This window comes from Gopherus flavomarginatus, chromosome 1 (assembly GCF_025201925.1).
Source record: "Gopherus flavomarginatus isolate rGopFla2 chromosome 1, rGopFla2.mat.asm, whole genome shotgun sequence".
Classification (NCBI taxonomy): domain Eukaryota; kingdom Metazoa; phylum Chordata; order Testudines; family Testudinidae; genus Gopherus; species Gopherus flavomarginatus.
In genome coordinates, this window is record NC_066617.1 from 219,858,507 (window position 1) to 219,875,499 (window position 16,993).

General features: G+C 39.2%; 1 protein-coding gene across 11 annotated transcripts in view; it reads left to right on the forward strand.

Moving 5' to 3' along the window:
* DMD (dystrophin) overlaps positions 1 to 16,993 on the forward strand; it is a 2,125,007-nt gene that overhangs the window by 1,682,549 nt on the left and 425,465 nt on the right. For all 11 annotated transcript variants that reach the window (XM_050936430.1, XM_050936437.1, XM_050936440.1 and 8 more), the window contains one exon: positions 8,947 to 9,101. In XM_050936430.1, coding sequence (XP_050792387.1) covers positions 8,947 to 9,101 — 155 coding nt within the window. The remainder of the gene's footprint in view (positions 1 to 8,946; positions 9,102 to 16,993) is intronic.

Below are 16,993 nucleotides of genomic sequence, written 5' to 3' on the forward strand. Positions count from 1 at the left end.
GAGCCAGGATGCAAGACACCCAAATTCTAGGCCCTGCTTTGAATATTCAGTGGAATGTTCTGGGCTGCTGGTTTCTCTCTCTCTTTTTCTCTCTCTCGTTTTGGCCAGAAATTCCATCCTGGACTTGAGAAAGTTTCAAGATTAAAGTTTTTCATCAACATTGATGCATTACAACTAAAAGTTTGATTGATGAATCTGCATATTCTGATGAAAATTTTGTTTTGTCAAAAAATTCCCAACCGGCTCTGTATCCATGAGTGTATGAGAGAACGTCTAGTAATCTCATCCATTCCTTCAATAAAACAAAAAAGAGAAAAATTCCACTATTGCTAGTTGTGAATCAAAACCTGGACTTTGAATAACTCTGAAATTTGGAGCATTCAGTGTCCAGACCTGGAACTAAATTTTGCATCTTGACCCCGTATCTACAAATGTTATAAAATGTATTATAGTTTCTTTATGAAAATCTGTCAGATCATCAAACCCGCAGTTGGGCCTTGCTATACTTTGTGTTCCCCACATGCTGATATAATTGCCTGAGGCTTTACAACCTCAGGCAATGCCAATCACCTCAGTCTACTTTCATTTTCTTGGTTTTGCTTGTCCTCCTTCCTGCAATGAAAGGAAATTCACCTCTGGCTGAGAGAGGGTCATTCTGTTCCCTTCCCCCTCTTTCTCTCCCTTTCCTCCTCCCTGTCGCCCACCTCATGATCCCCCATCTTTAAATGTGAAATCTCTGTCTGCCTTGTGATTCCTATTGTGTCAAATCCTGCATACAAGCCTCTCAGATGTGACAGCAATAGTTGTTTTGTGCTTGGCTGAGCTAAGTGTACATCAATTCAAAAGAAAATTGAAGTCTTGTTTGAACTTAGCTGATTTTTAGATTTCTTTCATAAAATAGCATCTGAATTACAGGATCTAGAAATAGAGCTGGTCTTCAAAATGAATGCTTTCAAGTCTTCTGTGTCCTAACGTGCACCTATATTTTGATATCCTATGCCTGAGTGTTTTTAGGATATACACAATCTCTTGTGTTTGCAGTTTTAATAGATTCATTATTCTTTACCCTCAGCATAATTCAAATTACTCTTTCGGTGCATTCACATACGGGAAAATAGGCAGCCAAGCCTGGGACAGACCCAGACCCCCCAGACTGAAGATCCATCCAGTCCAGATCTATGAGGAGTTTGGTGTCAGGGAGTCTGGTCAGCAAGAGTTTCCCCCTGGCTCAGCTGTCCCATTTCTTGGGCATGATCCAAAGTCCACCGAAATCAATGGTAACAGCCATTGATGGAGCTCTCCTCCATGAATTCATCTAGTTATTTTTTGAGTCTTGTTAGTGTCTTGCCCTTCACAACATCCTCTGGCAAAGAGTTCCACAGGTTGACTGTGCGTTATATGAAGAAATACTTTCTTTTGTTTGTTTTAAACCTGCTGCCTATTAATTTCCTAGTTCCTGTGTTATGAGAAGAAGTAAATAACACTTCCTTATTTACTTTATCCATATCAGTCATGATTTTAGACCTCAGTTATACCACCCCTCCAGTCATCTCTTTTCCAAGCTGAAAAGCCCCAGTCTTATTAACCTCTGCTCATATGGAAGCTTTTCCATACCCCTAATAGTTTTTGTTATATTTTTCTGTACCTTTTCCAACTCCAGAATATCTTTTCTGGTGCACGCAGTATTCAAGATGTGGGAGTACCATGCAGTTATATAGAGAGAATGATATTGTCTGTCTTTTTATCTATCCCTTTCTTAACATTGTTACCTTTTTTTGACTGCTGCTGCACACTGAGTAGATATTTTCAGAGAACTATCCACAATGACTCCAACATCTTTCTTGAGTGGTAACAGCTAATTTCGACCCCATCATTTTATATGTATAGTTTGGATTATGTTTTCCAATGTGCATTACTGTGATCATAATGCTCCCTTCTGGCCTTGGAATTTACAAATCTATGAATTGCTTGGCAGGCTAGATGCAAGAAAATATGTATTTTTAGTAAGGCTAAATGTAAAGACATGCATCCAGGAACAAAGATTGCAGTTCATACTTACAGGAATGGGGACTCTGTCCTGGGAAACAGTGACTCTGAAAAGGACTTTGGAGTCATGATAGGCAATTAGCTGAGTTTGAGCTCCCAGTTGCCCCCTATAATTATTTGAGTCCCAGGCTCAGTGGATCCTCCCCAGAGGCTGTGGCCACCCACCTCCCAGAACCCAATATGAGGACCCTCTTGCAGCCATCCAACCTGACTTTGTCACACCAGCTATAACTGCACCAATGCCAAATACACAGGTAATATAACTTTCTGACTCCTATTCAATATCCCCATTTATACATGCAAGAATTACATTAGCCCTTTGGCCACAGCATTGCACTGGAAGCTCAAACTCAGCTAATTACCTACCACTCACTGCTCCTCAAAGGTGTCAAGGTAGCTAGTGGACCCTGCCCAAAATAACTCTGCCCGGATACATGAGAAGAGAGAGGAATGGAAGTAGGCCCCGCAGTTGCAAAGAACCCCCTCAGCCAACATCCTCTCCCTTGTGTTACTAATGTCCACTTTGGCCATTGCTAAGAGGAAGTTGATGAGGAGGTCCCGCGACTTTGTGGGGGCACTGACAGGGCGTGAATGTATAAAAAGGTGGGGAGAGAAGTGCAACCAAAAACATAAGAAGAGATCTTGGAGGGGCAGGAATAGGGGCTGCAGCCTGGCACACTCAAGATAGGCATGTGCCAGGGTGTCTCTCGCACTGCAAAAGGGATAAATATTGGGAACAGAGGTGAACCACGCCAAGAACACACCCATGTTCATGGCCTTAAGAAGGTGTTGCCAACCGATATCCTTGGTGGGCCATAGGGCCAAGGTAGAGTATAGGCTGGCCTCCGGGGTTCCTCACTCTAAACAGATTGCATTAGGTCCTGCCATTTAGTGTCAAGGCAGGGCACCAAGGTGAGGAAATGGAGAGTATGGAGCACAAGCGTGTACAGATGTGACTGTGGCTCAGTTTGAAAGCGAACTGGCTGCAGGTCTTGCAGCCAGCTCGAGGTATATGGGTGGGGTGGCTGGGGAGGCTCAGAGGACAGGGGCCCAATGAAAAGATCCAGAAGGCCCGAGGCATTGGGTAGTTGGGGAACATCCTCCTGCAGGAAGGTCTTGAAAGGCTGATATATTAGGCCTAGAATGTTAAAGCCTTTTTTTCTAGTAGCTGAGAAGTGGTTACCTCAGGTCATTTAGGAACACCTGACTCCAATTAAGTTCTACCTGAGGCCTTTAAAAACCCCTCCTCTGGGGAGAGCAAAGGAAGAGAGAGAGACAAGTTACTGCCAGGCAAGTAGCAGCAGGGAAACAAGCTTTTCCAGGCTGAGAGGCTGTGCTACTTCCCGTATGGGAACAGCCAAACCTGAGTGCCTGCTAGGGAAAGGACTGACACCCTCGGCAAGCCACGGGATGACACCCTGCCCCAGCGAGGAGGCAGGGAAGGGTGTCTCCTTTTGTGTTTGAGATTTCCTTTTTGGTTGGTGAATGATCACCCCTTAGGCCAGCCATGGGGCCTACCCTGAAAACACAGCCAAAGGAGCACAGAAGGGGGGAGGCAAACAACTGCCCAGAGTGGGGCCAATTTACCCCAGGTCCCCCCATCACCAGAGGGAGAAGTGCCAAGTCTGGTGAGACAAAGGAGGTGCCTTGCCACACAAGAATTTCGTGTCCAGGTCAGGGTTCCACAGTTTAAGAAGGATGTTGATTAATTACAGAGGGTCCAGAGAAGAGCCTCAAGAATCATTAAAAGACTGGAAAACAAGCCTTATAATGATGGACGCAATAAGCTCTATCTGTTTATCTTAACAAAGAAAAAGTTAAGGGATGATCTGATCGCAGCACAGAAGTATCTACATGTTAATTACAATCTCTTCAGTCTAGAAGACAAAGGTATAACAAACTCTAGTGCCTTGAAGATGAAGCTGGACATATTCAGACTAGAAATAAGGCACAACATTTTACCAGTGAGGGTAACAATTGGAACAATTTACTAAGGGTTGTTATGGATTCTCCATCACTGGCAAGTCTGAAGTCACGGTTGAATGGTTTTGTTTTAATAGTTTCAAAATAGTTTTTCTAGTTCAAATAGGAGTTAATTCAGTGAAGTCTGGTGGTTTGTTATACAAGGAAATAGACTAAATGATAATAGTAGTCCTTTCTGGTCTTGTAATCTGTTCTGTTGATAAGACAGACTTTGATACTGGTATTGCCGGCATTTATTGTTATATTTTTAAATTAATGGTGAAAGAGAACAAATACCCCCTTTAGTCTTCCTCTTTGTATAACAAATGGGATAAACACATACGGTTAGAACACTAGCTAGAAATCCTATAAAGCATTAGTTTTACTTTTTGAATGGTACTTTCAAAAGTTTAAAAAAGAGACTCACTGTTTGCTGCCTGTTTGGCTCAAGGGACAGGTAATCTACTCCTCCTCTATTTCCGTAGAAGTTTACTTGCCCTTCAATAGTGCCTTAAGTAGGGTGACCATACATCCTATTTTGGTTGGGACAGTCCCTTTTTTAAGCCCTGTCCCAACCATCCTGACTTTTTTGACAAAAGTGGGCACGTGTCCCTTTTGCTCTTGCTGACTTGATCAGTTGGCGAAAGCAAATGGGACAAATGCTGACTTTTGTCAAGTGGAATACAGTGCAGAGGAATGTGCGGTGGGGGTGAGTGGTGATGTCGGCCTCTTGCAGGGTTTCAGCAACAGCCTTTTGTGGGGCGAGGGAGGCAGGGTTCCAGTGACCCCAGCCTGGGGTCGAGGAGGTTCTCGGGCAGGTGGTTCAGGCCAGCCCTATGTCAGGGACGGTTCAGGCCAGCCCTGCACGATGTCCCATTTTACCTTTGAGAAATATGGTCACCCTAATCTTCAGGGAGAAGGCCAATGTGTGAGAGGGCAAGTAGTGTCAAGGCTATTCCCCTGCCTGCCCACTTCCAATTCACCTGTGCAGGAAATGTAGTAGCAGTCCCACTGAGGCTGCTCTCATACCAGGGACACACTAACAAAGTAGCCTTATCCTCTCCTACTCCCTGCACAGTGCCTCAGGCAAGGGACAGTCTTGCCTTTAGTCACATACTATGTGCAACAGTTACCTTGTCACTTGCTTTATAATGTCACACTTAACTGTTTTGCTGCCGCCTAATATTCCAGATATGGACCAACTACATAAGATGAAAGAAATATACTCTTAGTCTTGTTTTATGGATTATACCAGAGTTCACAATGTACAATTCTAAGTGCAGTGGACTATTATAGGACTGATGCCCGCAGCTGCACAAAACTGAAACAGAGGACCAGTGATGAATGGTTATACCTCCTAGACCAGCTAACTAGCTGATAACATTGAGAGAAGGGGTGGGCAGTGGGTCTGCTTTTCCAGACCTGAGCTATATAAATATTTAATGCAGAAAGTGACATGCTCCAAATTGTATGGTCCTGTACATACATATTGCTGTATCTGTGCACAGTTTGTTTTATTCCAGTGGGTAATGCATGGATAGAAAGAAAGGCCCAGTCTCATTTCCTTACTTGTTTTTAATTAAGGACCCTTAATTACCTAGACTTTCCCACTAATAACATAGCAAGTAGTGTCTTCTAATTAAATAAAATTAAAAATATAAATAAGCAGCATGATTAATGTGCATTCCTAACTCTTTAAGCCTGTTAATAAAGTCAGCAAATTCAAAAGATGACACGGATGAAATAAGAAGAATGCTTTACAAATGTCATAATGAAATTAAGATAATAAAGCACTTCGAATACTTTTTTCTTTCTACTTATTCCAAAGTAGATGGAAGAGAAATGGGGCCTGAAAGAAAAAAGAAAAAAAAGAAGAAAGAAATTGTATTCCATTAGTTTAATTATACAAATTCATTACATCAAGTCATGTAAGACAGAAAATAATGGGACTCTGTTAGGTTGGACTATAAACCTTTCACTGTAACACTTTTCTCTCCGTCCCTTTGAAAAGTATAGAGTAGGAGCAATGACTTAAGCATGCACTCTTCAAAGTTATTGAAAAGATTAAATACTCATTTCCAGTAAACTGGAAAATGCAAATTGTTTCCTCAAACAGAATCCCCTGTACTCTTCATTTATGTTCTAAATGATATTGTTCTTTGGTAATGTCAGGAATTTAATAGATTAATCTTGAAGTTAATGGTGAGAATCGACACTTTGAAAGTAGCATTGTAATGGGTCTGTCAGCGTTTTCATTAAAAAGACTGCTTTGTAGGGGTTTATAAGGTCATTTAAATTCACAGAGGACTAGCAAAAGGTACACATTTTCCAAGTGAAGGTTTACAGGCCATTAGTCCACAATGTGGACAGACTGTTTTGGTAATTTTTGTACCTATAAAGCAAATGTAAAATATTCTACTACAATATTTTTGGTTGGAATACAGCAACTATGTATGTATGATAGCTAGTGCTTTATAACATTGTTCTACTGGAAAAATATTTTCCAAAAAGAATAAAGTATGTGCATGGTGAAATTCTTACAAATGTACAGTAGATGGACAAAGTCTGCAGCAAAAATGAAAAAAAAAAAGCCACTAAAGAACAATTAAAGTAATAACAATAAGCCCAGGCAAGAGCATAGTTAAAATGTGGTCTGAGCTTTGGAGTAGCTCCACTAACTGAGGTTGTCCATGGGATTTGCCAGAGCAGCAGGTACCTGGCTGCCTTGGCTGTGTCTTCTCCCCAGCGAATGCCACCTGTGTTTGGGGATACAGTAGTAGTACTGTAGTAGAATTGTAGTAGTGTTTGGTGCTATGCTCTGGGTACCGTAAGTGGAAGCAGGTAAGACCCGGGGCTGAATCCAGCCCACAGTATTTAAAATTATGAGGTATTCTGTCTTCTTGACAATACGTAGTCATGAGTGAGTGAATTAAGAAAAAATGCCCAGGCATTCAGTTGTTTTGGATAACATTGAAAAGTAGCCTGAACCGTCACTCATCCTTCAATACAACTTTTTGAAGGTTTAAAAAACAAATTATTAGGCTCCTCTTCCCCATAGCTACCAGCCACTGCCTTTTACTTATTTACCTGTGCAAACCAAGTTCTCTTTGTGGAGGCAGGTAGTTACATTGTTGTCTTTCTAGTTTCTAAGGACAGATCACCTTCAGGATAGCAGGAGGAAGTAATCTCTCACCTGGCCAAGGTTGCTTCTCTGCTGCTCTGAAATGCAGAAGTTAGATAAAGAGAGATCTCTTGTTTTCCTGAATTTTATAATCTTATGACACCCTTTGAGTCTTATCTTATAGAGACATCCCAAATGCCAGTATACCTTAAAGAAATAAGAGAACCTCTCCTAACAGGCAACATATTGGATCCCACTTGAATAGTGCAAAGACTATTTCCGTAAGAGGAACCCTAACACGAGAGCCACATCCTGTAATTCTCCTCTTCCCAAGTCAGAGGGTCATACAGTGCTCAAAGCAGTTAAGAGGAGGTACAGCTTTTTTTGTGTGGATGGAAGAAGCTAGCCCCAGTAGGGACTCCCTTAGTGGTTCAGATAAGTATCAAAACTTTTGTATGCTTATCCAGAATGAACCTGCAAACTTTAAAGTGAGCAATCTCTACACTATGTTTGATGTTTGTTTATTTAACTTGACATTCAGACTTCTTTCCATCATGCATCAATCTTGACAAAATAGCTTACTTATGATTAGCTTTGTGTGAAGACTCTATTAGTTTATCAAAACCAGATTTCAACATGAACATCACTTTGGGGGAAGGGAAAATCTATATTCCTGAAGCTTTTTTCCTATTTGAAAAGGAAGTCAAGCCTCACTTTTCATTTTCTGCAGAAAGTTTCTAATTTATACAGCCAGCTACTGATTCTAATAATCCTTCCATTAGAGTTTTTGGCAAATTATAACGTACTTTTGCACTCACATTGTCGAAGATGGTTGGTAACCTATAGATTTGCCTTGCCCTAAGAGCTGATCATCTGTATTGTTAATGCTGTTTGATTACAAATAATGGAGGAAACATGGATGCACACAGTATTTTACAGATGTTGATTATGACAAGCAGACAAACAGGAAAAGCATATGGAATTTGGTTCCCCATTGCAACCAATGCTTCAATCTCCTGGTCTGCTTTTCTAATGAGGAAGGAATTTTTAATTAGCAGATCTAGATACAAATTAAAATGAACACAGAATTATATTCAAAATTGAAAATGCTTTCTTAAAACTATTTCCAGAAAAATTGGGAAAGGTAATTGGCATTATAATAACTTACTGTTAGGTTTAACAATATTATATGTGTTGATATATGCAAGTTTAGTACTGATCCAGTAGATGGCACTAATTACATAAACAAATCATTCTTAATAAAGTGAAAAAATTCAACAGGCATGTTATTCGTCCAGGCTTTGGTGTTATGTCACATTGTTTTTTTTTTTTTTTTTAAAAGGCCTGGCAGTATGTTCTTTTACTATGTTCTTTTTCCTATCTCCCCAGCATAATGAATTCACCATCACAGAGATAAAAATAGTCAGCATGCACAATAATTTATTCAACTATTTATTTCTGAGAAAAGAGCTATTATGATTCCATTCACTAGTGTACCAATTTTGGCTGCCACATTTTATCTTGCATTGAAAATTTTGTTGGTTAGTCCTGTCATTCGCTTGTTGGTAGTACTGCAGTCCTCTTGTGTCCCATAACTTTAAAAACAAAAAAAAATAATTTCTGGCCCTAACAATCAGCAGATGTGACAGATGCTGTTTCTGTTATTACCAGCAACCAGAAGATTCTCTCTCTCTCTTTTTTTTAAATCGTGAAGGTTGTAAAGGTTTAAAAGTTCATCTACTTTTTGAATATTCAAGGTATATTTTTAAGGGAAGGTGAGATTCATTCTTTTATTTTGTTTGTTTTCCCCCCTCTAGCAATTTTCAAAAGAGCTGCGGCAGTGGCAAATACATGTGGATGTGGCGAATGACATGGCACTTAAGCTTCTCCGTGATTATTCAACAGATGACACCAGAAAAGTAGAACTGATGACAGATAACATTAATACCAGTTGGGCTACCATTAATAAGAGGTACAATACCATTTCTAGCACTAACATTGTCACTGAATTGCATTGATCTACTTTAACATTTAATGTAGTAATTAGGTGGCAAAATGGAAGGGAGGTCCCCAAAGAAGCCGGTGACTCCAACTGTTTTTTTCCATAGATGCTTATCTTTTAAATGACATTTGAGGGCAGCCACTCCTACATGAAACATTAGCATTTACCAGTTTTAAACTGCTTTTACATATTAACCAATTTTCTAACTTTAGTTCATCGTGTTTCATAAAGTTCCACAGATATTTAAAGTGAGAGGGTTTTTTTTTAGTTTTCTAACTACTATCTCAGCATCTTAATCTCTAGACAACTGTAGACAGTGCTATAAATTGAACATGAAAATGACACATCCTACTGAAACATACTTCACAGTAGAAGCATTATACTATATCTGTGAGAAGAATCTACAGCCAAGATTTTTTTTTTTTTTTTAAGATTAGATTGTTGATTAAACCATTCAGGACTACATTTTGTAGTCTCTCAATGTTTGGTATAGATACTAGTTCATTACCAAAAGCTATGTTTATAGGCTGCAACTAAGTGTGAATCATCCGGTATAAAATCTATACAAGAATTTTTTTGCAGGATAAAAATGATTTTATTTAAAGTGGTAAAACTCAGATTAGGAGGTTTATATTGCTGTACATTAAATGGGATACATAAAAAATTAAGTTGGAGTTACTTCAGCTGGTTTCATATCTAATATTAAATGTTATCTCTTATAACCAAAACCAAAATTGAATGAGTTTTTAAAATGTTTTTAATTAAAGTTCATGAGCAAGGTCAGCAAAGAAAACTTAGTTAAATATGCAACAAATTCAGGGAATTTGCTTGCATAGTAAAAGCTACTTAAATCAGCAATGACTAGAGGAATTCATTCCCTTTTTCTCTTTACTGCTTTTTTAATTAATTTGGTATTCATATGCCTCCACAACAGTTCATTTTAACAGCATTTCTGTTGCAGCAGAACTATTCCCACTTTAGCTCCAGTTGAAGCACAAAAAAAAGACAGTATCAGGGTTCTCTAAGCAGCATAGTAATCTGAAAGGTTTGCTGGGGAGAAGTACCACAGCTAATACATACCATGTATTTTAAAAGTAAAAAGAATTTCTGTGGGCATTTCTGACCTTACTGTTGATGACAGCCCTTTTCCGTAAAAGAGACATGTCTTGTGATAGATGTGCTCTGAGAAAGCTGTAAAACCATACAACTTGGTCTCATTATCTTCCTTGTGTTTGGGGGGTGCTTGGGACTCCATGAGAAGGGCTAGATGTCTGAGGTTCAGTCCAGAAAAGGAGGAAGTGAAGCTGGTAGGTGATGGGGAAGCAAATGGAAGAATTGGAGGGGATTGTGTCAGTGCTCTGAATTAGGGAATTCTCACACTTATGACTGACTCACAATTCTGAGGTCTTGCTAGATCCAGGGCTGCTACTGAATGCTCAGGTAGCAGCTCTAGCCAAGAGTCCTTTTGACAGGTAGTGGTTTAAAAAAAAAAAAAGACTGGTGTGACCACTTCTTTTGGTGGCATCAGTGCCCCTGGCCATAAGACTAGACTACTGATTTACATATACCTGCACCATGAGACTACTCAGAAGCTGAAGGTAGCACAGAATGTGATTGCCCACTTACACAATGGAGCTTTGTGTTGAGCGCATAATTGCTGTGGTATGAGAGCTGTGTGGATGATTGGCTGGTTTCTGAATGCAGTTCCAGCTCTTCTTTTAGCCTATAAAGACCTAAATGGTTTAGTACCAGGCAACTTGACAGTCACTTTCACATAGGGTGACCAGACAGCAGGTGTGAAAAATCAGGACAGGGGGTGCGGGTAATAGGACTCTATATAAGACAAAGCCCCAAATATCAGGACTGTCCTTATAAAATCAGGACATCTGGTCACCCTACTTTCACAATGTGAGATTACTAGTTTAAAGGTGTAAAGATATTATTACAAAACAAAATCAATACATAAAAATAACAATTAGGCACAAATTTCCAAATGTAAAGGGTCCCTGAAACAACAGAATTGCCAGTGTGTGGAGGCAGCAAACTACTAAGGAATTGTAAATTGTTAGCTCCTCATGGCAGAGACCTAATATGCAATCTCTTACATATCTGTAATGGAGCTAGTCCATAGCTCACTGTAGATAAATTACTGTATACTAAAATTTTCCCGCCTATATTAAAATAAAGCTATCTAGCTGATAAAGTCAACATTTCAACTTTAGGAAGTGTTAGAGGGCAGAATTAAACTTACACAGGCTACTCTAAATGTGGCATTTCCTAGCTTTCAAGTATGCCACTTCGCAACCTAAACATCTTTTAATTTCATGTAATTTAATTTTAAGTTTAAAAAATGTTATATGCAGCTATAACAACCACTGTAATGGTGTTCGGCTCAGCTCTGCCTGTATTAGATGTTAGAATGAAATACCAATCACAGTAGATTGTACAGATGTTTAAAATATAATACTGCATATTTTGTTGGGCTTTGATAAGCTTCTCAGGCATGGCTCCCCTTCAGGGGAGACAGACCTGCCCTACACCCATGAGCTGAATGGGATCAAGCTCCAGGCAGATGCCTAGGGGCAGGGCTCCAGCTCCCAGAGTCATGTGGCATCAGAATCTCAGCTTTTGTTTTTTAAAAATATTGCTTCCAACCTTCATGGTTGTGAAGAAAATCTGGAAAATGTGAGCCAAGTATAACTGGTATGACAATGTCTGCCTGAACTGACAGACAAAATCTCTATCAGAAGGATGAGCAAAAACTGGTAGAGCATGAGCTTCCAAATACCTGTAAATCAGAACAGATATTAGCAGCTGTTAAACCGAACTAAGAATGTCAACATAAGGGGGTTTCACCAATTTGACTGAATAGATTTAGACACCAGTTTAGTTAAATTAGTGCAATTTTTGTTTATAATCAGGGCTATAGGTAACCTAAATATAAGTGTAATTTCTGCTTCCCCAATAATAATAATAATAATATGAAGTTTGCATAGGGTAGGGTGACCAGATAGCAAGTGTGAAATATTGGGATGGGATAGGGGGTAATATGAGCCTACATAAGAAAAAGACCCCAAAATTGGGACTATCCCTATAAAATCAGGACATCTGATCATCCTAGCATAGTGAGGAGGTCTGCAAGTCAATCCTGCTGGCAAGGATCCCAGCTTTGTGAGAGACTTTTAGTGTTCCAGTGCATGGGCAGAGAAATCCTCTGTTATATGGATCATTTAGTCTTTCACCTGACCCCAGCTCTTTCCACGGCTTTGTTTTTAATAGGGAATCCCCTTAAAGGGGGATTTGGGGCTGCATAATTCCTGTCATCAAGGGGAAGGAACACAGGGTCTGCACTCAGATGGTCTTAACCTTCTCCCAATCTCTCAGGTTCCTTGACCTATTATACGGGGTGGCAAACCCTGCCCATCTCTAAAAGCTCAATTGGCAAAACCCCACAGAGATTTCCTTCCATTAGCTCTGTCGTGGGAGGGGCGAATGGAGCTCCATATCACTAAACGTCAGTTCCGCTTCGGAAAATCATCAGATTTGTTCAGTACATTTAACAGTTTATAAGCACTGGAGTTTTCTCCTTTACAAGACAACTTTCAGATTGTTGCAAGGAGCAAAATAAGAGCAGCTATATTTTTAGGGTAGGGTCATAATTTACTTTGGGAATACAAAGGTGAAGAATATGCTATTTCTCCATCACTGGCCTCCCGAAGGGCTAAATTCTCTAATCAGATGCATGTGCATTGATTTCGTGTTCTTTTTCTGAAAAAACTGTTTTATGGATAAAGTATTGATCTTGTGAATCAGTGAGCTGATATTGGCTTAGGAATTTATCTAAAAAAATAAGAGTCCTGGATTAGTCTAATTGCACTTTAGGGATATTTAAGTCAACACATATATTCAAGCTCTCATAAAATGCCTGAACAACAAGGGAAAATGCACCATATGCAAATTTTTGATTTATTTTGCTTTGAATCTTTATTTTAACTGGGGTTATTACTTTGGGGGTTATTACCATCTAAAATGCATTTTCATAGGGAAAGAAAGGGAAAGAAAAAAGAAGTAAGAAAGGAATGGTTGGTATTGCTTTGAGTTGTTTTCTACAAAGCTAACATTTATGGCAACATTGCGTGTCAGTGTGAATGATGTCAGCCATCCTGTCCACGAACCATAGGTCGATAAAACAAGAAACAGGCAAGCACCAGTAAAATTGCTACTCTGTCTGCTGGTGATAGTTCTGCCAAAGCAAGCACTTCACTCATTAAGGCAACATCTGCCAGTTTGTATTTTGTTTTGCTTAGCTAGATTTGCAACTGATTGCTGTGTGTTTACCCTTTGCTTTATCATGTTGTTTTATAACATTGAACTGTAATGAAAATGACATTTTGACTCTTGTAGTAATCAATTTTGTTAGTATTTGATGGGTGCTTCCCTTTTGACTAACTTGTTTTTTGGTAATAGCTGAAAAGGTGCACTAGCAGCATATGTGCTGATTAGTTGGGCAAGAGCCAGGTTGACTTGTAAACATGTATCTTCCTCTTCTCTTTCAGAGCATTAACTGTCCCAGAAATAACTGTATTATTTACTAAAAGGCAATTAAGGAGAAAGTGGTCTGGGCTCCCTGAATTAGCAACAACAAATCAAGCAACTGAACTAAAATATACTCTTGAAAAAAAGGTGGAATGTAGGGAACGACCACCAAAAATATTCTGGATGTAAAAATGCATAGTACAGTACTGTAAGGGTGTTTCTTGAGTTTTCTCTCAGCCTCAAAAATGAATTAGGCTAATTTCCTTCACTGCTTTTTTATTTGTTTGGACATTAATATTGGCTCTGATTCTGTATTTAACTTTAAGCACATTTCTTTTCTAGCGATCCATTCAAGCATGTGCTTTTCTTTAAGTTCCATCAGTTTCAGTGGGAAGTTAAGCAGATGCTTATGTTTGCTGAATTGGGGCCACTTCATCAGCATTGGAGTTACTCAGAAGATATAGTAGAAACAGCCCTTTCCTACTGAGTTAGAGGTCTGTACATCTGTAATGCATCACATATCTTCAAATGTGTTTCTCTTCCAGATGATCATGCATCTAGGTTTTATGGAAGTCTGGCAAATTAGGCGATCTGGCAGTGGTGTTAAACATCCTGGCCCACTTCAGATGCTTTTCTGACTCTTATGACAGAGTCTGCAGAATGAAGTGAAAAGCTTTCATCCAAAATAAAGTAACTTTCTAGCCTAGCCCTTATCCAAAACCAATGCACAGTTGTCATCTTTAGTCTGCAGACAGCTTGGAACAACAGTTCTAAGAGATGTCTGCTGTCACTCTTCATCTCCATAGAGTTGTTAACTCTTATAATTATGAAACTTTAAAAGCCAGATTTTCAAATAAATTAGGTGCACAAGTGTGCATCAAATTTGCACAATTACCTGATTGTTCATGTAAATTGTACAGTTGCATGTACAAATAGCCAAACAAAAGGCAGAAATACAAAAAGCTGCATACACATTTTTTCATCTACTAATGCTGAATATGACTGTAACTGAAGTTACTGCATAAGATCCATACTCTAATCTTACTCTTCTTTCATTGTTAGCAGTGGGAGGTCTGTTGTGGATCACGAACATATGTAGTTGTAACTGGTAAACTTGGCTTTTATATAATTCAAACTGTAATTTAGTCCTCTTCACAAAGTGGGTTTGAAACCTGTGCTTAACAGGTCCTCAGAAGTCAGATGTGTGAAATATCTTGGGTTGTGCATTGCTTCTCCTAGAGATGATACTAACAAGCCTTCTCTTTGAGGCCCTTTGGGTGAATCATCAGGTGGTCTGTGGGCTGATCTAAGGATACACTGTAAGATGGTTGCTTTTAATATTTTGGTTTTAGCCTTAAGAATTACTCATCCTATAAGACTCGATTAATTTTCCTGTATAACAGCTAACTGGAGGGAAGGGCACAGTGACTTGCCTGTCCATATTGTCAAGGCTCAATAAATAGCTTTCTTAAAAAAAATAATAATAATCTGAATGTAGTGCTCATGAACAGAGTTTGTGTGATAGCGAGGGTTACTGAAGTCTTATATTTAGCCTCAGGACAAATATAACATAGGCTGAGTCTATGCAAACTTCCCCATGTCATCTGGTCTAAAGACTGGTCTAAAGGGACCTTCTTGAGAGATAAGAGAGTACTTAATTACTGACAAAAATTACAACTTTTTGGCAGTTTCCACAGAAGTCAAGGATAATTTGCCAGGCATATTGGCATCTGGCTAGTTATCTGCTGAAAAATGGGTGGAATCTATCACACTGATTTCATATAGGACCCCAACTGCCATCAGACAGTGATAGTGTTTAGTTTCTCTTGACTTGTCTTAGAGATATTATTTTCTTATTAAAAACAAACAGCATTTCAGGCCATAGCTCCTTCTGAAACTGCCTCAGCAGAATCTATCCCTTATGTGAATGAAAGAATTCACATTTACATTAAAATGCCTATTGAACTTTCTGTGCACAAATAGAAGAGCCAGCCCCACCCTTAAATCATCAACAAACCAATTTACACGTAAAATTATTTTATTTATACCAAAAAATCAGGATTGGTCTCAGTAGCTAAAGACCTTTGGGGAGCCAGCACTGAAGACAGTATTTCATTGCCGAATTTAGATCTGGAGGAGTTAGGACACTATGCACTCAGGAGAGGGAGCAGAACTGGGCGGGAAGAGGTGAAGCAAGGGTGGAAAGACGCGGGACAGGGCTGGGGCCTTGGGGGAAGGAGTGAAGGGGGGATGGGGCCTGAGATCAAGCCGGAGATCAAGCACTCCCCAACTCTTTGGAAAGTCAGTGCCTGTGATCATGATATTACATCCAGGATTATGTTAAGGAACAACAAGTCTATAAACCAATACATTTCTCCTAAGAGCTAATCTAGCATGGTTGGCTAGTAATATTATTTGAATAAGAGGAACAGAGAAAGGTTAGAAAACATTTAAGCCAATGCTCTTTACTGAAATGTTGGAAGCCGAAGGTTGATTCCGGGTCCTTATTCCTGTCTCTTCAAGCAGTAGGCTCTAAAAATGCTTTGCAGACAGATGGCTTAGCTTTTTTGGTGTCGCTTCTTGGCAGTCCGAAAGTGACCCTCCACCATTATTTCAAATAAAGATGATTCCCTTTGGAACCTGTCCAGTGGTACCAGACAGGTTCTAAAGGGAATCCTCTTTATTGGGAAAAGGATACACATGGCATGAGATCCTCAAGCCTTTGAGGTTTAAAATGTGAGTATCTTTTAAGCTTCCTAAGGGATAAGAGAGAAGAGATAAAAATATTCTTAGTTTTCTTGATTCCATTCTACAACTATTACTTTTTGAAAATACAGGACAGTTAGGCTTTAAAAAAGATATTTAAAAGAGCTATGTGCTGGCAGGATTTTAGATGTTCTGAGATCAACTGAGTTATTCCAATAAATAACCTTCTACATTATCCCCTCTTAAAAATAACAACAACAACAACAACAGAAAACCTACAGAACCTTTTTACTGATCATGAACTTTAAGGAAGATATGGTGAAAAGTCCTTTTATTTGCTTGCTTGTTTTCACAGTTTGGCATTGCAGGTTTTTTTTTTACAATGGATGGCAGAATAGCTCTGTTCAATGAAAGACAGGCTTACCTGGCTTCATTGGAACACACGCTAGTATGATTATAATACATTCAAACTCTCCTACTGTGATATTAATTCTCTTTCCATTGTTATTTTGTCTCACTTGTGCCCTTAGAAATGAGCGGAGTTGATAGTAATTTTGGCAGGATATTGAAAAATATAATTCAACTTTTTTAAAATAGCCAAAGTTTCTAAAAAGTAGGGG